The 24,137-nt window shown below is 46.7% G+C and overlaps 1 protein-coding gene across 3 annotated transcripts; it reads left to right on the forward strand.

Moving 5' to 3' along the window:
• Window positions 1–11,946: 11,946 nt before the first annotated feature.
• Window positions 11,947–19,112, forward strand: BMP4 (bone morphogenetic protein 4). Of its 3 annotated transcripts, none has more exons than XM_011385355.2 (4): window positions 11,947–12,293; window positions 15,408–15,532; window positions 16,627–17,006; window positions 17,983–19,112. In XM_011385355.2, exons 3-4 carry the CDS (start codon window positions 16,634–16,636, stop codon window positions 18,837–18,839), a joined length of 1,230 nt encoding a protein of 409 aa, XP_011383657.1. In that variant the 5' UTR covers window positions 11,947–12,293; window positions 15,408–15,532; window positions 16,627–16,633; the 3' UTR covers window positions 18,840–19,112. The 3 variants fall into 3 exon arrangements, with proteins under 3 accessions (XP_011383657.1, XP_011383662.1, XP_023383005.1); XM_011385360.2 differs by having other exon boundaries at window positions 11,947–12,083; XM_023527237.1 differs by having other exon boundaries at window positions 12,022–12,083; window positions 16,680–17,006.
• The last annotated feature ends 5,025 nt before the right edge of the window (window positions 19,113–24,137 follow it).

The raw sequence follows: 24,137 nt of genomic DNA on the forward strand, positions 1-24,137 counted from the left end.
TTATTCAGTCATTTGGGTGGTAGCTAAATGCCTGCTGTCAGCTGAGACCACAGCTGGCTGCCAGCCAGAACACTTACACATGGCCTCTCCATGTAGCCTGTCTGCTTGGGTTAGTTTGGGCCTCTTCATAGCATGGCAATGGCAACTAGGTTCTAAAAGTAAGTGATCCAACACAACCAGTCAGAAGCAGTATCACCTTCATGGCCCCCTCTTGGAAGTTATATAGCTCAGTTCTGCTGTAGTCGTGATCTTATCCAGTGTGGGAGGCAGAATAATAACCCCCTTAGGAGATGTCCATGTCCTAATCCCCAAACCTGTGACTATGTTACCTTACTTGGCCAAGGGACTTTGCAAATGTGATTAAGTTAAGGACCTGGAGATGTGGAGATTATCCTGGATTATCTAGGTGGGCCCATTGTAATCACAAGTGTCCTTATAACAAGGAAGCATAAGTGTCAGAGTCAGAGAAGGAAATGTGATGCAGAAGCACAGGACAGAGTAATGCTGGCCTGGAGCCAAGGAATGCAGGCAGCCTCTAGAAGCTGGAAAGAGCAAGGAAGCAGATTCTCCCTAGAGCCTAAGGAAGGAACACAGCCCCATCAACACCTTGACTTTATCCTAGAAAGACCCATTTTGAAATTCTGATCTCCTGAATTGTAAGATAATAGATTTGTGTTAAGCCACTAAGTTTGTGATCATTTGTTACAGCAGCAATAGAAAACGAATATACCCAAATTCAAGGGAAGGAAACACAGACTCCTGTCTCTCAATGGGAAGACTGTCAAAGTGAAATTCAAGAGCACCTGGGATGGAAGACATTGTCGCAGTCAGCTTGGAAAAATATAGTCTGCCACACTCTACCATTAAGTAGGTGTGTAATTGTAGGTTGATTTTTCTGGGTCTCAGTCTCCTCATCCGTAAATGAAATGGTTGAGTGTGAGGATCTCAAACCTTCTGGACTTAAAAGTTCCTGGTCCTACAATTGCAGGAAAGATATAGTATTCCCATGAGAAGTCATAATAAATCATAGCTGATTTCCTAAGTCTTTCCTTGATGTTCACTGCCCTTTATATACTACTCTAAATGGAATGGGAATGGAGTGCCTGGACCGGAAAAATCTCACTAAAGAATGTGTGGTGAATTCCCCAGAAGATAAATTTGAGGCAGAACTTTCGTTTTTGTTTTAAATTTCAAAATATTTAAGGAAAGAAGGAAAGAAGGAAGGAAGGAAGGAAGGAAGGAAGGAAGGAAGGAAGGAAGGAAGGAAGGAAAAACTATCGCTTCTTTGAGGCAGTGACCATTTCTCGTTCATCATTGGAATCCCAGCACCTAATGTACAATCTAGCATTTAGGCGACCTCCAAAGAATGTTGAATAAGAACAAAAAGAAAAGATAACCCAAAGTGCACTGGTTATATGCTTGATAGCTGCTTAGGGTGGCCTAAGTCTTGGCAGCTTACCAGATAAGAATCTTTTCACCGGTTTACTCTGGAAGTTATTTCAATAATCTTCTAATTGGTCTCCTTTATTCTATCTTTGCCCTAAACATGGCAGCCAGAGTGTTCCCAAGAAAACAAGGCTGATTTTGCCACTCCTCTGCTGAACACTTTCAGGAAGTAGGGTGAGGTGAGGGAGGCACCTAGGGCGCACGATTTAAGAAGACATTCACCCTCGGGGGCCAGCCTTGTACTTGAACAACCCTGAGAGTGAGTGCCTCCTTAAATCATGTACCCTAGATGCCTCCCTGACCTCACAGCCTAGTACTGACACTGGCTCTTACTATGGCGTACAAGACCATACACCATCTAACCTCTCACCTGCCCTACCTCTCTGATCTCATCTCCAAATATTCTCCTAGGCTTGGCTCACTCCACTCAAGCACACTTGCTTCCTTGCTGTTTCCTGAACGTGTCACACCCACTTCCATCTCAGAATTTACACTGTTCTTCCTTTTGACAAAACATGGTTTCCCTAGATATCTATGTGGCTGGCTCCCTCCATCTTCTTCAGGTCTCTGCTCAAATGTCACTTTTTCTGTGAAGCATTTTGTGATCAACCTACAAAAATTGAATGCCATCACTATCTCTCTTTCTCACTTTATTTTTATTCTTAGTACCTATTGCCATACAATGGATTGTTTGGATTTATTTTGTTGGTGGTCTGTTTGTTTTGCTTTTGGGCCTTGCCCTTCAGCAACTCATTTTCTGTGATACTGGTTCTTAAGCCATAATTAAAACATAATTAAAGATCAAGAATAGATGTCTGCCTGCTCTCTCAAGCTCCCATAAACCATGGAGGGTAGAGTTTGGTATTATGGATTTTATGACAAAGAGAAACAGAATAGAACAACTATCTGTTGAACATACCCACATACCAATGCTGAAGGCATAACAAAGTATTTAAAAGAAAGTGGACCAGAGCTTATGGTAGTTATTTTAATGTACCCGTAACTCAGGGAACAGTGAAATTGAATCTGTTTTGTTTTCTTCAGCTCCATAACTTGATAGTATAGACAAAAAACAAACAAACAAACAAAGACAAAAAACAAACAAACAAACAACCCCAAAGTGAACGAGAGAGAGAGAGAGAGAGAGAGAGAGAGAGAGAGAGAGAGAGAGCGAGCGAAAGCTACATTCTTGCTAATTCACCTTGGGTGAGATATTTAACCATTGACGGGGAATCCTCACTTTACTGGAAGGACCACAGGAGTGGAGGGCAAAGGTGTTCTTTCCCTTCTAAAACTGCCTAATTAGTTGAAGCATAGATGTTACCAAAAAGGAACTATGTGTATAAACTTCTATTAAGATGCTAGTGAACTTGAACTGTGGAAGAAATGAAAAGAAAGTGAATGAGTTGAAGATAATTTTCCAGCAAAGAATATATGAAAAGACCTAACATCCCAAGTGTGGCTGCTCTATTTCAAACTCTCATACTTTTACACAGATGCACAAGTATCATAGGAATTAAATTTACCTAAATTTGAACAAAATTTGTCCTTTTTCTAATATCTGCTCCCTAAAGCAGGGACTTCATCTGTAGTTGAAATTTGGTGTTTGTTAGCTGTGTAGTCTTGGGCAATTTACTTCTCTACCCCTCTCTTCAAATGTTAAAAGGTGTGGGAATGGGGGTTGGGGGATGGGGGAGGAAGGATAACTATAGTATATAAACCATAAGTTATTTCAAGGATTAAATAAGGTAATGAAACATGAATGTGCCTAACAATGGTTAGGAATCCAAAGTATGTTGATTTTCCTTATAAGTAAACAGTTGAAGAAAATATGCAAATATTCACATAATTATAATTGTTCTTCTAATTATAACTAGCATGTGGAAACCCATCAGCATTTATTTTCATAAATGCCACTAGCCATATATGTTTTGTGATCTGTAAATTAGTTTCACATACACTCCAAGACTTAATCTACAAATTAAGAATCTCAAGAGTCTTAGGTAGGTAGGCGCGGTTAATGGGGACCTGGGTTCCAGGTCACTCTTCTGCTCTTCTTCTGAGTCCTTTCCCTTGTGTGTGTTGGCTCTAAACACAGAGACACTTCTGTTGTCTCAGTGAAGAGTTAAGAACATTTTGCTCTGGAGTGTGAGGGCTGTGTATCACTGAATCGGGGTTTGCATGTGTGCAACTTGGAGACATTCCCAATATATTCTAGAGATTTTTAACTTTTCCTGGGTCTCAAATCCCTTTGAAAATTTGATAAAATTATGCCCTCCATGCACTTTTATACTTACCCCCAAATCGTATGCATAAATGTCTCGGTTTTCACAAATCCCCTGAAATCCATGTAGAGGCTTAATGAGGCCACATAGCAGGTTTAAAAACCTCTAATTTAAAGAGATTAGCATTTAATTTAAATACAACAAAGAAAGCCAGCACTTACTTTTATATTCCCCCTAAGACCTTTAGTTTTTCAGTCCTCCAGTTTCTAGCCCCATTTTTTTTTTCCCCTCTGGATTCTATCTAAAGCTGGGGAAGTAAACCCAGACTATCCAAATTCCTCAGATTCTAGTTAAAAAACTAGTCAGATGAAGGAGCGGCACAGAACATTTTAGTGTAAACATATTTACCTATTACTCTTAGTTGACACTGTAATGTTTAGGAAGTGAAGAAGGAACAAAAAGATTTTCAGAATGAAAAAATCGGAATTCTGGGCAAAGTCTTCAAGATCCAGCCTGCCATCCTTTTGTACTGAATAAGGGAGTCTCTTTGTTATGTCTTATTTTTAACCCACTCGAGGGAAGGCTAGGGCCCCCAGGTTGTTTGGCAATGATCCACTGCCTTACCAGAGCCCCTCCAGCAACCTCACACAGACTGCTGGCCTTCTCCATGCCAGGTCCCCCTTCCTCTTCCTGGCCTTATAAATCTCACCTCCCTAATGTTGCATAAACATGCAGGTACCACTTCTGGGCTTGGCAAGTAGAAGCAGCAGATCCCACGAGCCCAGACACCTGGGGAAACAGACTCTTTTTCTTACCTGATGAGAAAAACTACACTCTGACACCTGGACAACCTGTCATAAGAGGGTGGTTAGCTAGGGAGGCAAGCTTAACAAATACTATCCAAATTTAATTTTCTGCGAGTATACTCAGGACTTTTGCACGCTGGGCTTCAACACTTCTAAGGAGGTGGGGAGGCGCTGCGGGGTTGGGGGTGGGGCGGGGAGAGAACTGCAGGGACCAAGAGTAAAATTGTCCCAGGAACCACGTTAGGACTCCCCTCCCCCGCACGCCCCATACACACACACACACACACACACACACACACACTCACACCACCACCACCATCTCCCCTTCTGTCCCCTTCCCTTCCTTCCTCCCTTCCTCCCTCTCCAGGAATGGTCCAGAGTTTCTAAGTTGAGGCAGACGAAAAAAGGTGTGGGAATTCTAGGCGTCTCAGGAGCCTCTCGATGCAGCTGAATGGAAATTCTGTGCGGGTGACTCGCCCCGGTTGCCCGGGCGCTCGTTGTTTATTCAAGTGTGGGTCAGATTAGCCACCTGGGGCACAAATCTTGCAAAACTAGTCTAAGAGCGGGGCGAGCTCTTGCAGGTAGGAAGGTGCAGCGCCCAGCTAAAAATAACCAGGGCCCGCGGCCAGCGGACTACAGAGGCGGCGCAGGCAGCGCGGCCCGGGTAAACGCGCCGGGCCGGGTGCGCCGGGAGGGCGGAGTAACCTACAGCCACCCTGCGCGGACACTCTTGGCCACTTACTAGAGCGTCACCGCCGGGACGCGCGCAAGAAGTGCCCAAGGAGAGGGCGCAGCAGCCTCTGCAGCCTCCTACGGTGGCCCTGGGGCATCAGGAACACACACTGACGTTTCTTTAGGGAACGTCGGGGAAGCCCAACGCTGCGTCTGAGAGTGTAGAGATAAGGAGCTGGTATAAGATGTCCTCCTATTGGCGGGCGAGGAGTGGGGAGGCACTGGGGCTAGCGAGGCTCGTGTCCCCGGCCAACTACACATCTGCTGTCGCCAAGGGACACCATGGCTCGGAATTTCCGGGTTTCCGCACCTCCTTCCCCATCTGCCTTCAGGAGGTGAGAGCACCATGCGTCTTGCTGCTCCATCAAACCAGGTCGGCTGGGGTCTCGCAACCTCTCACCTCACACTTTTTTCCCCCTCAGTTCATCCTGTCAACACCCCTCTTCGGTTTCTCTGACTCTGAATTTGAGTTTGCGCGATCTCTGAGTCTGTCTCTCAGACGCAAGGCGTTGAAAAGGGCCACACCGCGGCCATGGACACTGAAGACCCGTCTCTTTGCGTCCGGAGGTGGGACTCGGCTTCGGCTAGGCGTCAAGAAAGGCCCTCATTTGGAGCCCCATTTTCCCAGTATTATCCTGTCTCCAGCCTTTCCCCCAAGCCCAGTGTTATCACAATCTGGGGATAGAGCCTATTTCTTTTTCTGAAGCTGTTACCTCTCTGTTGGGCTTAGTGCATTTCTGTCTTAAGAATTACGTGTCTGGTGTCTGTCCCTGCCTTTTCCCCCAGAGACTGACACTTTGCAGTGGCCAGTTCGAACCTCTCAGAGAAGCCAAGGAAAAGAACAGAAGACCAAGCTCAGATGTCTCCAAGCACTTCTCTTCTGGCTCAGCTGTTCCCCGGCTCCTGCCAGGCTTGAAAGAAGTGCAGGTGCGCTTCAGGCATCTTGCCCTCCACATTGGACCGCGCTGGTCCCCAGTGGCCAGGCCTTAGTTGGTGTAACTGCTCTACTTTGTGAGGTCTCAGAAAGGATTCCCTGAAGCCCTAAGTCTGTTTCACCTTTGCCGAGGCCATCACAGGACCACAGATTGTTCTTCGAGCTTTGCCTTGCGCAACCCCTTGGTTACCTGAGGTGACTAGAAATATTGTCTCTTGCTGGTCGATTTCAAATGATGATCAAAGAATATAACTTTTAAAAATTATTTCAAAAGCATATTTTTAGTAAACTTTCATTGAAAGATAACACGAAAAGTGCACAAATCTCATGTATACCACTTGATGAATTTTCATAAAGTGAACATCCACAAGCATTTTAAGGTGGTTATCGCATCTATACATAGTCTCTAAGGGGTTTACAAATAAATACATTTATTCTTTTTTTTTAAAAAAAAGAAATATTCTTTTATTCTTGAAGAAGACGTTGGTGAAAAGAACTCTTTCTCCTACTCAAGGTCATGAAATATTCAGACTATTTGTAAACATCCAAGTTTTATTTATACGATAAAAATGTATTGAATCCCATACCCCTTTTAGACAAAGCTTTCCTTGCAAAAGACTAGAAAGCTTTTGACATGAATTGAAGGGAGAATGTTAGATTGTGTTGTCCAATTGATATCTGGCTGGGAAACCACAACTCATTTGGTACAGTCTGATGTCCATCTAAGACTCTGCTCCTGCTTCCAAAACTCTTCTCATAGTGACACTGCAATTTTATCCAGGTCACACTGTTCATGCATAATAGGGAGAGAAGAAAAAAAAAAAAAGAAATTGAGAAGAAAGTGTGAGCTGAGAATGAAGACATTCCACGATCTTAACCTTTTTGATTCATTTTATAATAATTTATTTTTAAACAGTATCCTGTCTGTAGAACCAGGTGGATGCAGTTGACCATTTTTTTGGCATAGGAAGCATAAAACAAGGAGAAGCCAAATATCCTTCATTGTGTGCCAATTCTGTCCTCTTTGTGATAACCAATCCTTTCTTGGAAAAGGAGGAATTCCAATAGCCATACCCTGTCTGCCATCCACATGTTAAACATGTTAAGACATAAAAGCAGTCTTTTCATCTGTCTGATCTCTCTGGGGTCTTGATTAGAGTTCTTTGTCCATTTTTGATGATCTGTTTTGAAGAATTAAAACATTTCAGAAAGTAGCAAGACAACAACCGAAGGCATAGGGAACTGAAGTCGTATTGCATTTTTTTTATTCAAAGATAAAATATTAGAATCTAGTATTATTGAGCTTTAAGTGAGGTATATCAAGGACTGACAATGGTGTCAAATGTTTGAAGAAGGAAAACTTTGCAATCGGGTGTAAATTTTTTCTTCAGACCAGGGGAAAAAAAGTATGTTTACATTTTAGCAAGAAGTATAGAAAAAAGTTGTTTAAAGTCAGAGATATTAGGAATCATAAAAATCAGAGATGGAAAATGCTTTGGATATGTCATCTAGTCTAATATTTCCTTGATCTTGGTAGTTATGAGTGTCCACTTTGTCAGTTATTAGTTATCTTGGCAGAGATATGTTTCTGGGTCAGATCTATCAAGACAAATCATAATGAATGTTAACTCAGTGAATACAGATTCACGTAAACAGCCTTTATTCAATCAACACCTGAGATGTGTGCAGTCCCAAGGATTACAAAATAAATGTGAGACATAACCATTTCCTTTAAAAAGTTTATCACTAACTATAAATACAATTCAATACCAGAGTGGTTCTTCACCTACTTTGCTCATGTAATCATTACTTTTGCAAAGAATAAAAATAATAGCTAATATTTATTGAGCACTTATGTGTCTGACATTTTATTACATTAACTCATTTAATGCTTATATGATCATTATGAAATAGAAATTGTTATAAATGAGGAAACCAAAACTCTGGAGGTTAAGCCATTTAACAATGACTTTAACCAGTAGATAGCTTGTTTCCTCATCTTTGGGCCTGAGAAAGACCTGTGAGGAAACTGGTCAATCCTCTCATTTTATAATGAGGAAACTGAGACCCAGTATAGGTAAGCAGCTTCTTTCTCAAGATCATAACCTTTACCCTGGGGAAGGTTACATAGCCCTAAAGTGGGCTATGGAATAAGATCCAGAAGAGATAAGCTTCTGGGTCTCAATTTTGTTCTGTCTTCTAAGAACTGGGAAGATATCCTGAAATTCTCTGCAACAGCATGTTGCAAAGATGGAGCAGGAGCTGATGACTTGGCCTTGGGAAAAGCCTTCAGGACAAGCCTTGTTTAGTCGGAAGCTGTGGCCATGGGTATCCATCCCTCTGCAGGCTTGGCTCTTGGCATGTGGAGGTGAAGACAAAATGACCTGCTCTGAATTTTGGGTCCATCATCTAGTAGCTCTGTGACCTTAAACAACTCACATGACCTCTCTAAATTTCAGATTCTCATCTGTAGAACAGTGATTTTAGAAGGGGTGTTGTGAGGGCTAGACAGCAAATTTGTAACTAATGGTAAATAATAAGACACAAATGAGTGGTCCTGGCCAGTTTCCTTGTAATTCCAATTCTAATTTATGTATCTTACCACTTCTCAAAAGTCAGCAGTGATGCTGGGAGTTTCTTCAAAGTACCCTTACATAGTTTCAACAGATACTTAACTAGCAAAGAAGGTTTGAAGACCCGATGTCCTTCTTAATTGAGGACCTACAAGCAAGGGCTACTACATCTATAGGATTAGAAATCTTTGCACTTGTAAAGACCTATCTGGTGTGTCCTGGGCATAGTGATTCTATAATTACCATAACAGTTTATAAAGCACAAGCCATGCATATTCCTTGCTTGTTTAATAATGTCTAGGTATCAGCCTTTTAATGGCATCTATCAGCCATGAAAACATAAATGAAATAACTTTTAAAATAGTAGTTCTCGAGCTTTATTTTAGCGTGCTCAGAATCATCAGGGAACTTTGTGAAATATGTAGATTTTGGCATCCAGATCTTGGGCAGGCAGCGCCAAGAAATCTGTATTTTTATCAGAACTTCCAGCCTGTTCTGTAGCTTATGGTCCTCAAAACATATATTGAGAAAGGCTGTCCTAAGGGCTTGCTGTCCAGCTACTATTTCCTGATGCTCTCCAGGAAAAACTCGACAAACGAATGCCCTTTATTCAGCAGTAGCAGCAGAGGAGCAATAGTTGTTCTTGAATTATGATAGATTTCTCCTCCTATTCTATGCTTTAAGGGTACAGTTTCATTTGGTTCATCTATATTATGTTCTATAAAAATACCAAGATTCACAAGTAAGTTTGAGATGGAAAAAAGACTGAACAGTCCCCTTTACCAACTCTGATCACTAGGGTGTGATTGATATAGCTCTCTAACCAACAACTACTTTGTTCTTTGACATGAGAGAGAGGAAGAAAAAAGAAAAATAGGAGTAAAAGTAGTTGATAAAACATGGTTTGTACCCATCTCAGATGTGGGCTAGAAATAAAACTGTCCCAAGAGACCTGGAACTGAGTTCCCCCACCACACATCTCAAGATTCATAGCAGGGTCTAAACAAGGTATGTCAGGTGGCTTAATTAGAAACTCCTGGATTGTGAATTTCATGGACTCTTGGGTGGGCCAATGGCCACTTTATTATCTGGCCTTTAGCAAAATGAGATAATAGCTGTCATCCAAAAACATTTGGGTTTAAAAAAAAAGAAAAAAAAGAAACAATTATCTGATGCCTTAAAATAAGATAAAGCTCTGTTTTTAAGCACAGCATATCACTTTTGTTTTTGAGTTTAAATATTAGGGGAAACATTTTGTTAATGATTAAAACAATAGTGATTGATTTAGAGGGCTTGGTGAACATTCAATCTGTCCTTACTCCAGGCAGCGTGCTAAAGAAGCACACAGTGTAATGCCCCAGGATGGACATTAGGTAACTATTTAATGGGTTTTTAATTTTGTGTTATTATTAATAATTAATGTAATTTTGATTATGTTGGAAGCAGGAGGTATATTGTCAGCCATCCTTTCAGGGTGGTGGTATTACCCTGCCTTGTTGAATCAGAGGTTCTTAGAGGAGGTGGGCTCAGGAGTGATTTAAAATGAAAGAAGGTAGATGTTTAATAAAACTTTAAAAAAAATCACTTTCAAATTGAAAGGGGGCATGGAAATTATCTGACCTAATCCTTTCATTCTGCAGATGAGAAAACTGAGGCCCGCAGGAATTAAAGGACTTGCCCAAAGCAATACAGCTTGTTTCTATTGTCTGATGCAGTATTGGACTAAAAGACCTCATAGACCTAACTTGGAAAAGATGGCAGGATGCTGTGGCCCTGCTCTCACAGTTGTTTCTCTGATCTCATACACGTCCCACCCTTCATAAGCTGTGTTCCACACAGGAAATAATTTCTGTTTTCTAAATACTGAAGGTGTGTAACTGTAAAATTTTTATAGATGCGCTACTCTGGACCAGTATTTGTTTAATTAAAGACCTAAATGCTTTGCTGAGATAGTGAAGTGTGTAATGTCTACCCCAGGAAAAAGAAATCCAGGACAGGAAGCGCTCAATCCTCCAGCACTCCCCTGGCTACCTGGAGTTCTGGGCCGTGACCCTCAGCCCCGCCCCTGCAGCATTAGCTCAGGACTGTAGAGAAGAGGCTTTGATTTACTTTAGGGCTCTGGGCAAGTCTCTTTAACCTGGTTGTCCTTCCCCTTCCCTGTTTGTAAGACAGGGAGATGATGCTGATATCTCCCTCACTGCTGCATAGGAGGCATTGTGTGAAATTAGCTCCTGTTTGTTTGGGAGAGTTTTAAAGCCACACATTCCACCTCCCTGCTAATATGATTACTAGCACTTTCTTGTAGGGAAAAGGGCCAATTCCTCATCCCCCTTCTTTCTTTAAAAACAAACCAAAGGGTATCTTTTGTCTCCCTGTGGCCCAAAAAGTTGTTGCTTCTGTGGTTGTCTCCTCAGAAGGTCAGTTTGCTGAAGTTAAGGATTCCTAGGTGTACCACAAACAACCAAACAAAAAAAATCAACAAAATAACAACAAAAATAACTGCTGTGCTGGTTCTTAAGAGGGCTTTTGAGTTATAAACAGACTTTTCTATTTGTAAAAAATGTAGTCCCAGCCTGTCTCCAAGCCACCTCTGTTCTCAAAAAGGTTTGGCCTGGTGTGGGAGGAGGGAAACTAGACTCTTTACCGGGGATGTTTTTCTAAGGGTCATAGAAAAGGCTTTCCACAAGAAGCATTTAAAAAGTGTTTTGGAAGGAAAATCACCTTTCAATAACGAAAGAGGTACCACTTTTGGGTACACAGCTCTACACACAGCCTGTTTCTCAACCTTTGGAAATCCTTTAACAGTCTATGGAAGTCCACCCTTTAAACCAATCCAACAGCTCCTTTCTCCATAACCTGATTTTAGAGGTGTTTCATTATCTCTAATTACTCGGGGTAAATGGTGATTACTCAGTGTTTTAATCATCAGTTTGGGCAGCAGTTACTCTAAACTCAGGGAAGCCCAGACTCCCATGGGTATTTTTGGAAGGTACTGAGACTAGTCCGTGCATGCTTTCTAGTACCTCTGCACATGGTCCCCAGGTGAGCCCCGGCCGCTTCCCGGAGCTGGAGGCAGCGGCGTCCCAGCCCCGGCAGCAGCTGCGGACTCGTGCGCTGCCCCGCGCTTCCGGGACCCGAGCGTACGACGCGAGGCCGGGCTGCTGGAGGGGAGGATGTGGGCGGGGCTCTCAACCCAAAAAAGGGAGGCGAGCGAGGGAGGAGGGAAGAAGGGAGGGGCTGCCGGAGAAGAGGAGGAGGAAGGAAAGAAAGAAAGAGAGAGAGAGGGAAAGAGGAGGAAGGAGAAGATGCTAGAGGGCAGAGGAAGAGGGAGGGAGGGAAGGAGAGCGGAGCCCGGCCCGGAAGCTAGGTGAGTTTGGCATCCGAGCCAAAGGACGATAGCCCGAGACGTCGCTGGTGCTCCAGGCTGAGTATCTCGCTTCTCTCCCTGATGGGATTCCGGTCCGCGCCGTCTCGAGCCTGCAGCGCCCCAGTCCTCGGCCCTCGCCCAGGTTCACTGCAGCCGTTCAGAGGTCCCCCGGAGCTGCTGCTGGCGAGCCCGCTACTGCAGGGACCTATGGTGAGCAAGGCTACATGGCAAGAAGCGCCGAGCAGAGGGAGCCGAGGCGCATCCTTGGGGGGAGAGGTGGGGGGCTCATGCTGTGGCCGCGGCAAAAGGTGGCCTTCTCCTGCCCACCCCACCCCCAACGGTGGTGCTAGAGGTGGGAAGGGATGCTGGCATTGAAAGACACTTCCATATCTGCGACTGCCTCTACCCAGGCCACTTTCTCCGTCTGGCGGACCCAGGCGATTTCCACCTCTAGGAGGTTCGGAGCAGGAGAGAAGGGAAGAAAAGAAGCCTTTAGTAGGGGGTTCTTGGGAAAGACTGAGGGATCTTGAGCGGAACACGTTGCAGGTAGACTGGCGTTTGCTATCCCCGGACGGGAAGGGCCAGGAGAGAAAGGAGTGTCGGCTCTGAGGTCGGGAGAAAATGAGGGGCGGGCGAGGTGGAGAGAGAACACCTCAGCAGGACTGGTTCTGCGGTGCGGAGTGCAGTTCTGCTGCCTCTAAGGCGTGCGCGCTGCGCAAGGGGCTGGGTGGAGAGGAGTGTCACCCGACCCGGCCCCCAGCCCGCGGAAGCTAGCAAGAGTTTGCGGATTCCCGCGGCTCGACGAGCCTCCTCCACGAGCTATTTTCGTGGATTTACAGGATCCCAAGAGTCTCTCCTCTATCATTTCATGGGATAGGGTCTTTAGGGACGATGGCCGGCACGCCAGGCTCTACCGGGACAAATCTTCCTGCGGTGCCGTGTACTAATGGAAGTCTCTGGCGAGCCGCACGGCGGACGCGGGGCTCTTACTGGTTCTCCGTGCCCGGAGCCGACGGAACGGGTCCCCGGATTCCCGGGTCCCTGCGGACCCCTCCGGGCCAGAGTTGGGCCCTCGTCCTCAGACGCCTCCCGGGAACCTCTTGGGGAGGATGGAGGGGGGCGGATGGTTTGTGAGAATCGCCGTTTGTGGGCTGAAGGCTTGTGAGACATGGAAACCCCTAAAGACAGAGACTTGGTAAACTGAGGTGACCTCTGAACAAACTTAGGCGTTGGAAGAAGACTGGCAGAAAAGTGAAGGACAATCGCCTCGAGTTGCATCGCCCCCCCCCCCGAAAAAGTTCAGAAGATTAAAGTTTTATTCGGCTTTTGTCATTTTTTAATTAAAAATTTGGGGGAGACGAACGTGATTAGCGATGACTCCTACTTACTGAATCCGAAATTGAAACACAACCCGCTCTTCCCCCAGCCTGTGGGTTTTAGCGCAGCGTGCGCTCCAGCCGCCGCCCTGGAGGACTCCTGGGGCTGAGGATTGTCCCGGGATTCCGGGCGCCCGCCCCTTCCACTGTCCCTTCGTCCCGCGGGCACCAGCCCTTCTCCATCTGCTTTTCCCATTTCTGGAGCTCCTCCCACGGGACTTTGTTAGGGTTCCAAGCGTCTCAAAAAAAGAGAGAGAGAGAGAGAAAATCCTTTTTGCTCTTCCCAACCCTTTCGCAGTCAGCCCCAGCGGAGGGCGGAGCGGGAAAACCTAAAGCCGCTCAAAAAGCGGTGCGGCTGTCTCCAGGCGGGGACAGTCGCGCAGGGGCGCCCGCGGCCTCTGCACCCGGCCCACGGTGTTAGGCGGCGCCGGGCAGCGGCGGCGGGGAGGGAGGGCTAAGCGCTTGATTCTTTATTCCTCTTGCTCAAAGGCTTACCGCGAGTGCCCCCAAGAAGAACCCCAAGTATGTGGGGGAGTGTGAGGCGGGCAACCTGAGCTCTCGATCTCCTCAGCGACCCAGGGCAGGAACCGGGTACAGCCTCAGGAAAGGGAGGCCAGGTGCCGTGGGGTTTGCAGCCGGAGTCGTGGAGCTGTGGCTCCGGGGCGAATCCGCGCTGACGCAGAGCTGCGCGGGTCAGGTTTTCGGAAAGGAAACCAGTGCTGAGTGACCCACGCGTGCAGCATCTTCAGTTAGAGTTAGGACATCCCAATAATTCCCTGAGCTGTGGGTTGGTAAAATTCCTAAAGAGATATTTGCTGCGACTCCGCAGCTGGTGCATAGGAGAAAGGGGGTGGGGGAAGGAAGTGGCGGGGGGTGGGAAGAGTAGTGGTTTAAAAAATAAGACAAGCTGGAGAGAGGAGAGAGACGCAGAGGTCGAGTGCAGGCCGAAAGCTGTTCACGGTTTTCCCGACTCCTGGGAACGTGGTGGGATTTCCTTTCTGCTCCGGGTCGGGAATTGTAAAACCTCGGCGACATTAAGACCTAAAACTTGTGATGCGCCCTCTCCGCGGCGACCTCTTTTTGAGTCCGCCCTCCGCCCTAATGGCCCCGCCGACCGCTTTCTTTGGGAATTTATGCTTTGCTCGGGGGGTGGGGAGGGGGGGACGCCGAGGCCGACACCGTGCGGAGATTGTCTCGGTGAGGGAACCAGAAAAAAATAGCCTAGTGGCCGCTCCCTCCCCACTTTCTCACACAAATCGCCTCCAGCCACCGCCCCGCCAGCCCCGTGCGTGACAGGGCCGGCGGCTTTTGGCTAGGAACTAAAGAGGCTGCTCAGTTCGTCTGAGCACTCGCAGGCTTTCGCCAGGAATGACTGGTTGTCGCTGGGAGCAATATTTGGCCTCACGGAGACCCTGGGGAGGAGATGGCAGGGTATGCGCGCGCGCGCTAGCGCGTGTGTGTCTCAGCGCTTTCCTTTTGAAGTGCCCCTTGGTGGTGAAGCTTTGAGCGGCTGAGACTCCGCCATCCCTGCTCCCGGCCCCACTTGAGCCGGGTTCCGGCTGAAAGGTGCAGCCCCTACAGGGCGCCCCAGATCCTTCGGCTTCAAGCCGCTGGCACGGAGGCCGGGCCCCACGCACCGAGCGCCGCAGGTAGAGGCGAGGACCGCGTCCTCCGCACGCTGCGCCAGCGGACCCGCCGAGGGCGCAGCGGATCGCCGCCGGGAGCTCCTCCCGAACCGCTGGAGGTTGGGGCCGCAGGCTCGGAGGTTGGCCCTTCCAGGGGGCGGGGCTACGGAGGGGCGTGCAAGCCCTTTCACCGCCCGCCGCGGGGAGGGAGGGCTCCTCCGTGCGCAGGGCGGGGCCTCTGCGTTCACGTGACTCAGAGGGGCTGGAAGAAAAACAGAGCCAGTCTGCGCCAGAGTCTCATTATATTCAAATATTCATTTTAGGAGCCATTCCGTAGTGCCATCCAGAGCAACGCACTGCTGCAGCTCCTCTGAGCCTTTCCAGCAAGTTTGTTCCAGATTGGCTGTCAAGAATCATGGACTGTTATTATATGCCTTGTTTTCTGTCAGTGAGTAGACACCTCTTCCTTCCCCCTCCCGGGAATTCATTCTGCCCTCTCCACCCCTGCTCGCCTCTTGTCCCTCCCGTCGGACCTTCATTCCAGAGCCAACACTCTGATTTCTGGCAGCGCTGTCGCTTTCTCCTAGGCCCGGCAGCTGCGGCGCTCTAGGCGTACCGGTTCTGTTTTAAAGTGCTGCTTGCTCCTACTCGCACTCTCAGATCGGGTGCGTTGCAAGGGAAAGGAGATGGGGCTGAAGAGATGAAAGCTCCGTAGTCCGGGGTTGTACCTTATGGACCAGTCACTCCCCCTCCCCCCGCCACCTTCCTCCTTGAGAGTGCCCAATGCCCCCTTGTCGCGTTCTCAGCTGCTTGTCAAAACTCACAGAGGTTGCTCCCGGAATCCTCCTCCTCCCCTTCCTGGGAGCGAGCGAGCGGGCACGATCAGATGCTTTTTGTTGGGCATTTCAAACTTATCAGCCACAGTGAAATAAACCGTCAAGCCCCGCGGTTAGCTCCCAGACCACGTTCTAGGCTTTGGCCTCTGGACCCTGCTGTCCTGTGCCTTCGCCCTGCCCCTGCTTCTCTGCTTTCCCTCCTTTCTGCTCCGAACCAGCTGGAAGTTGTGGAAGTTGGGCCCGGAGGGGGGAGGAATAAAATGGGGGGTGGAGGAAGAGGGGGAGAGGCTGAAAGTCTGAAGTGGAGAGCGATAGCATTTTAATTCTCCCTCCCCCACCCTGTTTTACCCCCTAATGTTAACTGTTTATCCTTAGAGAAGCCTAGCTGAGATCATGGCTCAGATAGCAGTTGGGACAAAAAAAGATTAACAGGATGGAGGCTATCTGATTTGGGGTTATTTGCCTGTAAACAAGTTAGACCAAGTAATTACAGGGCAATTCCTACGTTCAGGCCTTGCAGGGCTGCAGCTGGTGGTGGTGGTGGAAGGGGGTGTGAGGGAGAAGACACAAACTTGATCTTTCTGACCTGTTTTACATCTTGACCGTCTATCTCTCGCCCTATATGCATATGCAGAGACATCTCTATTTCTCTCTAGTTATTGGTGTTTATTTATTCTTTAACCTTCCACCTCCTCCCCCTCCCCAGAGACACCATGATTCCTGGTAACCGAATGCTGATGGTCGTTTTATTATGCCAAGTCCTGCTAGGAGGCGCGAGCCATGCTAGTTTGATACCTGAGACGGGGAAGAAAAAAATCGCCGAGATTCAGGGCCACGCGGGAGGACGCCGCTCAGGGCAGAGCCATGAGCTCCTGCGGGACTTCGAGGCTACACTTCTGCAGATGTTCGGGCTGCGCCGCCGCCCGCAGCCTAGCAAGAGCGCCGTCATCCCGGATTACATGCGGGATCTTTACCGGCTCCAGTCTGGGGAGGAGGAGGAGGAAGAGCAGATCCACAGCATCGCTCTGGAGTATCCTGAGCGCCCCGCCAGTCGGGCCAATACCGTGAGGAGCTTCCACCACGAAGGTCAGTCTCTGCCAGTGAGTCTGGGCAGGGGAAGGCCAGTAGGGCTGGCTGTTGGGGTAGTGGAAGCCCTGAGGGAGAAGAGTTCAGGTTACATCAAAGCCCCAAATCCTGGAGGCTGGGGAATAGAGCTGCCTACCTCCAAGAATTTCCAGAGCTGTGGCTAAATTTATTTTTCGGAGACAGAGGGGAGGGGCTGGAGGAAGGGGAATGACACCAGTCAGACGTGGGCTAGCCCCAGCGGTGTGTTTTTGCTATATCAAAGCCTTTTCTGCCAGGTTTTCTGCCCCCCCCCCTTTTTTTCTCAAAGCACCTACTGAATTTAATGTTACAGCTGTGTGTTTGTCAGGTTTATTCAATAGGGGCCTTGTAATCCGATCTGAATGTTTCCTAGCGGATGTTTCTTTTCCAAAGTAAATCTGAGTTATTAATCCACCAGCATCATTACTGTGTTGGAATTTATTTTCCCCTCTGTAACATGATCAACAAGGCATGCTCTGTGTTTCCAAGGTCGCTGGGGAAATGTTTAGTAACATACTCGAAAGTGGAAGAAGAGGGAGAGGGTGGTTGTGTGCGTGTTTCCTCCTGCCTCTGCTCTGTTGGCCCCTCTTTTTCTTTACAACCACTTGTAAAGAAAACCGTGTACACAAAGCCAAAAGGGCTTCAAAAGGAAGTCTGATGGTGGTGGAGTAAGGAGTTGACACATGGAAATTATTAGACGTATAAAGGAGGTTGGGAGATACTTTCTGTCTTTGGTGCTTACTGAATGCTAGCTAAGTCTCGCTGAGTTTGCTAGCTGCCCCATTTATCTGTTCCTTCAAATTAAAAGATAGGCTTATTTCCCCAAAATAGGCTTCCAATATGTAAGCAGAATTTACCACTCATCACCCAGCTCAGCTATCTCTTGATTTTTCAGTCTCTCAAAAAAGTTCATGTGCTTCCCCCCCCTTTTTTTCTTTTCCTCCCCAATTGTGCCTAGAACATCTGGAGAACATCCCAGGGACCAGCGAAAACTCTGCTTTTCGTTTCCTCTTTAACCTCAGCAGCATCCCAGAGAACGAGGTGATCTCTTCTGCAGAGCTTCGACTCTTCCGGGAGCAGGTGAACCAGGGCCCTGACTGGGAGCAGGGTTTCCACCGAATAAACATTTATGAGGTTATGAAGCCCCCAGCAGAACTGGTGCCTGGGCACCTCATCACACGACTACTGGACACAAGACTGGTCCACCACAATGTGACACGGTGGGAAACTTTTGATGTGAGCCCTGCGGTCCTTCGCTGGACCCGGGAGAAACAGCCAAACTATGGACTGGCCGTTGAGGTGACTCACCTCCATCAGACACGGACCCACCAGGGCCAGCATGTCAGGATTAGCCGATCGTTACCTCAAGGGAGTGGGGATTGGGCCCAGCTCCGGCCCCTCCTGGTCACCTTTGGCCATGATGGCCAGGGACATGCCTTGACCCGAAGGCGGAGGGCCAAGCGTAGCCCCAAGCATCACCCACAGCGAGCCCGGAAGAAGAATAAGAACTGTCGGCGCCACTCGCTCTATGTGGACTTCAGCGATGTGGGCTGGAATGACTGGATTGTGGCCCCACCAGGATACCAGGCCTTCTACTGCCACGGGGACTGCCCCTTTCCACTGGCTGACCACCTCAACTCAACCAATCATGCCATTGTGCAGACCCTGGTCAATTCTGTCAATTCCAGTATCCCCAAAGCCTGTTGTGTTCCCACCGAACTAAGCGCCATCTCCATGCTGTACCTGGATGAGTATGACAAGGTGGTACTGAAAAATTATCAGGAGATGGTAGTAGAGGGATGTGGGTGCCGCTGAGCTCAGCAGTCCTTGGTGACACACACACATACACACACATACACACACACATTCCCATCCACTCACCCACACACTACCCAGACTGCTTCCTTATAGCTGGACTTTTATCTTAAAAAAAAAAAGGAAAAAAAAAACCCCTAAACATTCACCTTGACCTTATTTATGACTTTACGTGCAAATGTTTTGACCATATTGATCATATATTTTGACAAAATATATTTATAACTACGTATTAAAAGAAAAAATAAAATGAGTCATTATTTTAAAGGTAAACTATGTTCTTTTTCTCTTTAATCCTTTCCCATTTCCTTCTGCCCCATCTCTTTTGAATGAGATTTTTTTTTTTCTGTTGAGATGGGCGTGGGGGCAGAATCAAAGTAAAAGGGTGGTAAGTAGAGGTGGTTAGGTTTGAGAGACAGGAAGTAAACTGATGGTAGAGAGATAGTAATTGCCAAGATGAATTGTTTTCCATTTTTACTTAATGTTAACAAGGACACAGCATCCTCTCCCATCTGGGTGACACATGCCTTGGAGAAAGAGTAGGATAAAAGGAGTATGCCAGATTAAATATTCAGTTTGGGGCTCCTTGTACATCTTCTGTTTTTGTTCACCTGTTAGAGGTGCGTCCCAGCTGAGGGTGATGGATAAGAGACTCAATTCTTGGGAAATGATTCCTACTTCTGCTTTTATAATATCCCAGGGTGTCTCCAGTTACTACAGGCACCAATGTTATATTTTCAATACAAAACTAATTTACACACACATATTAATGTGTATATGTGTGTTTTTTTAACAGGTTTTTTTTTTTGAGAAGTGGGTTTTAATAAAATAATGTGTCTTACCTTCAAAAAGTTTGGTGACCACTATTTTGATATACCACATGGTAGAAATTTGTCCAGTGTTTTTTGACTTATTTTCCTGTCTTCTGTTCCCCACATGAAGGCCTCAATGGAGTTCGAAATTCCAACAGATTGGATGGGGTGGGGGGTGGCAATGGGGTCAGATACTGAAGGGTTAGAATTTCTAAGTAGGCCCTGTGAACGTGTTCCATTATATAGAATCTCTTGAGTCAAATGCCAACTGTCCTTGCCTCTCTGTTCTGCCAGCCCCAATCCTCTGGACCTGGCCAGAAAGTGATACACTTGGTGGATGTGATGTTCTGAGCCAGGGTTTCCTCAAGGGGAAAGCTCAATTTTGGGCCAAAACAAAAAGAAAAATGCTAATATGCTTGAGCAGTTTCTCCTCATTAAGGGTTATGAGGAAGGTAGAGAAATGGCATTCTGGAATGGCATGGATATAGCAGCTAAGAGGATCAGAGGCAAGACCTTTGCTTTTTCTTACTTGCCACCAGCGAACAAATTAAGCCCTGGAATTTCAGCCTGCTCATTTCTTATGTGTGACTTTCCCCTTCCTTCCCTGCCCCCCATAGGCTTGGATGGGTTTGGGAGGAAAGTAGTGTCTTTGTATGGTCTGTGTGGGGTGGACTGATAGAACTGCATTTCCCCATTGTGAAGGTGTAGACATGAGTGGTGGCGGTGGTGTGTGTACCCCTGCATTCATGTACACACGCTCCTCCATGTGCTCTTGGGTGTGGGGTGGGTGAAACAGGATTCATGTTTGTTTTTAATTACTGAAGTTCAACAATGCTCCAAAAGTTGCAGCTTAGTGGAAACCAATAAAAATAGAAGTAGATTGGTTGCCAAAGCCCCAGCTCCCCAGAGAGCACAGGTGGAGAGAGGAGATCAGAGCCCCAGGCAAAGGCAGCAAGACTCCACAGTTTTTCAAAAGTCCCTGCAAAGAGGGATACTTCCCCCCCCCCCCGCCCCCGGGCCCGCCCGCCCCACTTCTAGCCCCCCAGGTCGCTGCCCCTTTGATTAATGGTATGGAGGTCGAATAAATCATTTAGGGGAAGCCCATTATGGGTTCCCCTCAGGCGGCCTCGTTTTGTTTTGCCCGATTTCCAGCAACTTTCTGAAATGTCCGTGTCATTGAAAAGGAACCCACGGATCTCTAGCACTTGGACAAATTATCCGAGGGAGGGAGAATCCTCAGCCCGGCAACTGCCCAGCTCAGGTCACTTTCTAGCAACCACCCTTCCCCCACCCTCCCTTTCTTTCTACTGGCTTATTTTCAGGAATGGATAATGTTGTTTATTTGTTCAGCCAAATATTTGGTCTGGGGAATTTACCGTGAAATTCTGTGAATTGCATATACCTAGTTAACAAAATAGTCCTAATGCCACGATGTTAGCATGAAAAACAACAAGCTATGGCCAGTTTTAACTCTTTAAATTCTGTCCGAGGGCATAGTCCTGAGGCTCTGGGAGATAAGGAATTAAATATGTGTGGAGATGATTTAATTTAGGTGTCAATCTTTTATATTTTAAGGACCAATGTTCGACCAAGTACCTTACGGAAGTTGTAGGGTGATTAGATTTGCTTTTGGATCAAGCCTGTCATTTTTCCCCTTCATCTCCCCGCCCCCCGAGAAATGTTCCCATTACTTAAAGAAGGATAGGGAGGGAGAATCGCTTTTGAGTAGTTCAGCAAAGTCATAACCACATCAGAAGAGCTGCTTGGTCGATCCCTGCCCAACCCTTAAAGTGGAACTGGCTTCCTAGGAGCTTAAGGGAAAAAAGAGTGTGTGGTGGGGGAGGAGGGGGGTGTGGAACGCATCACACATGGCCCGGCTTTCGTTGCATAATTTGCTCAGAACCTGCCAGGTGACCTGCTGACTTTGTTTTCTGTCTTGACCATGCTTCATTCCACCACCTCCTTGCCGCCGGGCAGCGCCACACTGAGAGAGTTCAGGGCAGCCGCGGCGCTGGCAGACCCCAATAATCACCCGGCCTTGGACCGATGTCAAGATCCGGCCGCCAGGCTCCGCCCCGCCTGGTCGCAGAGCACCCAGGCCCCGAGGTAGCGGGGGCGCCAGGGGGCGTCCTCCCCGCCGGGGATTAGACTGCACCTGGCGGCTGCGCGGGAGCGGCACCGCGGGCGGCCACCGCTCAGCCCCCTCCCCAGGCAGATTGCAGAATTCAGATCCCCCCGCCTGAGCTGAACACCAGTCCTGCTTTTCCGCCCTCCGGGACCCGGGCTCAGGTGAAGCTCTGCAAAGACATGCGGATCTGATTAGCGCATGCGAATCCTAAGGGCGGGTACTCAGCACATTTAACGTGAAATGGGGTCAAGCGGCCGCGCAGAGCCACGGAGCCTGGGGAGCAAGCTCACCCGGGTGGGGTGTAAGAGGCGTCGAGATCTTTAGGGATTTTCTGTTGGGGGGCAGGGAGCAGGAACGGGGGCACGAGCTTCTTCTTGCACTGAGCCCACAGTGGGCACGCATCTTCAGGTGACTGAAAGGGGTCATGGCATGCAGACATGTTCCATGAGCCACAGTCTCAGCCTCCTCAGGGACATACAGGGCCTTCGGCTCTGCAGAACTGCCACCATGCCCTCCCTCTCCAAGCTTTGGGGGAGGGAGGAGAATAGAAGAGGTGCGTATGAGTAGGGTTGGCTGATTTCTTTCAGAACTGAGATGCCAAGTCCACAACACTTGACACTGCCTCAGATGACCTCCACTGGGCCTGTGGCTGAAGGACTCACAGTGCCCACACCCTTCACCTGCCACCTAAAGTCCAGAGCTCAGATGGTGATCCTTCGGGCGAATCGGAGAATAAAGCTTGAGGCCCAAGTCTCCGAACTGTCCTAATGATACTTTTGGTTCAACACAGAGAAAATTGTATAAAATATCCACTCTTTTTAAAATGAAAAGAACAATGCAAAAGCAACGCTAATGACCTTACATTACCTGAGAATCAGAAGGTTATTACTGTTCCCTGGAGGAATTTAGGATAATTGATGGACTGCCAAATCAGAACTGATACAGGATTATGCAGGCATATCATTTGAGATAGACTAGCACAATTCTGAAAACTTAACTGGAAATAAATTCAGAGTGGTTAGAAATGTGGCCCCAGTGGATTGCAAGGGTCCCATTTCCCTGTGCTTTCAACACTTAGTGGTAGAGTAAATAAATGGTTCAAAATTGCAGTGGTCACCAATGAAGAAAAGTGGCTGGTTTTAGAAAAAAAAAATGGATCTTTCTATTTAAAAAGAAAACACCAGAAAAATTGAAAAATAAATTTTAAAGTTCAAGGTGTGCAACATTTAGTTAATCTTAGAAAAAGAAATTAGAAAATTTTCTCACTGAGGAAGCCATTTGAAATTATCATTCCTAAATCACCTAAGGCATTAGCTCAAGCAAGTTCCAATGGTCTCTGCTTTTTCTCTCTTCAAACTATTCTCTGCAGGGTTCTGAATGAAAATATCAATGCTGTTATGTTATTCAGAACAAACTATTTAGAAAATATAATACTATAGAATTCAGAAATGTTTACTTCAAAAATGTGAAATTTGAGAAAAAGAAGACAAGATGGAACAATAATTTGCTGAGTTATGTTACTAATGAGAATTTCTTAAGTCCAGCTTTCAGTCAGTTTTGCCATATTTTCTGAAGAAAATATATCATTGATTTTTCTTGACTTTTATTAGTATTTAAAAACAACATGCCCTCCCCCCTCCCCAGATCTTTGAACCCCCAGCCAAAGAGCAAGTAGATTCTAGTTTTGCATAGTTTCACCATCATCACTTTAGCAAAAATAAATAAATATATTTTTTCCCAGTTTTATTAACTGGAGCCCTGGCCAGCAGATAATTTTTTAAAGGATCCAAAGCACACTGATTGAGAACTTAAAACATAGGATTATATTATTTACTCCTGAACCTATTCTTTGTCCCTCAGGTATCAGCAACTGACTCCATCCTGCACATAGTTGCCCATGATTCATTTGAGAAAAGTTACAACTATGTTTATAATTAGATGCATGCTAAATGAATTTTTAAATCTTTGTTATTTGATTTTGGAGGCAGTTTGTTTTTGAGGTTGGGATCCAGGGAAAAGTCCAAAGGTATGCACATATCAGAGAGAGAATTTTAAATTGTACTCCAACTTACATTAGTCTTCTATTGATTATCATGCAAAAATAATGAAGTGCTCATTTTCAAGGATAACAACAGGCATGTTTAAGGCTATACTCAATGTCCTTTTAATCTATCTAGAAGTCAGAAGTAGAAAAATGTGAATTTTTTGAGAACTGACTTAAAAATCTTTAACTGGTCAGTTAGAGCTATATAACCCAAAGCATTAACCTCACCTCTAGAAAGTTCAGGCCTAAGTATTTAATGCACAATTATAATATCACATTCCAGTTGCTTAGATGCAAGTATGTCTTTCCTTCTT

The sequence above is a fragment of the Pteropus vampyrus genome, unplaced genomic scaffold (genome assembly GCF_000151845.1).
Source record: "Pteropus vampyrus isolate Shadow unplaced genomic scaffold, Pvam_2.0 Scaffold15, whole genome shotgun sequence".
Lineage (NCBI taxonomy): Eukaryota > Metazoa > Chordata > Mammalia > Chiroptera > Pteropodidae > Pteropus > Pteropus vampyrus.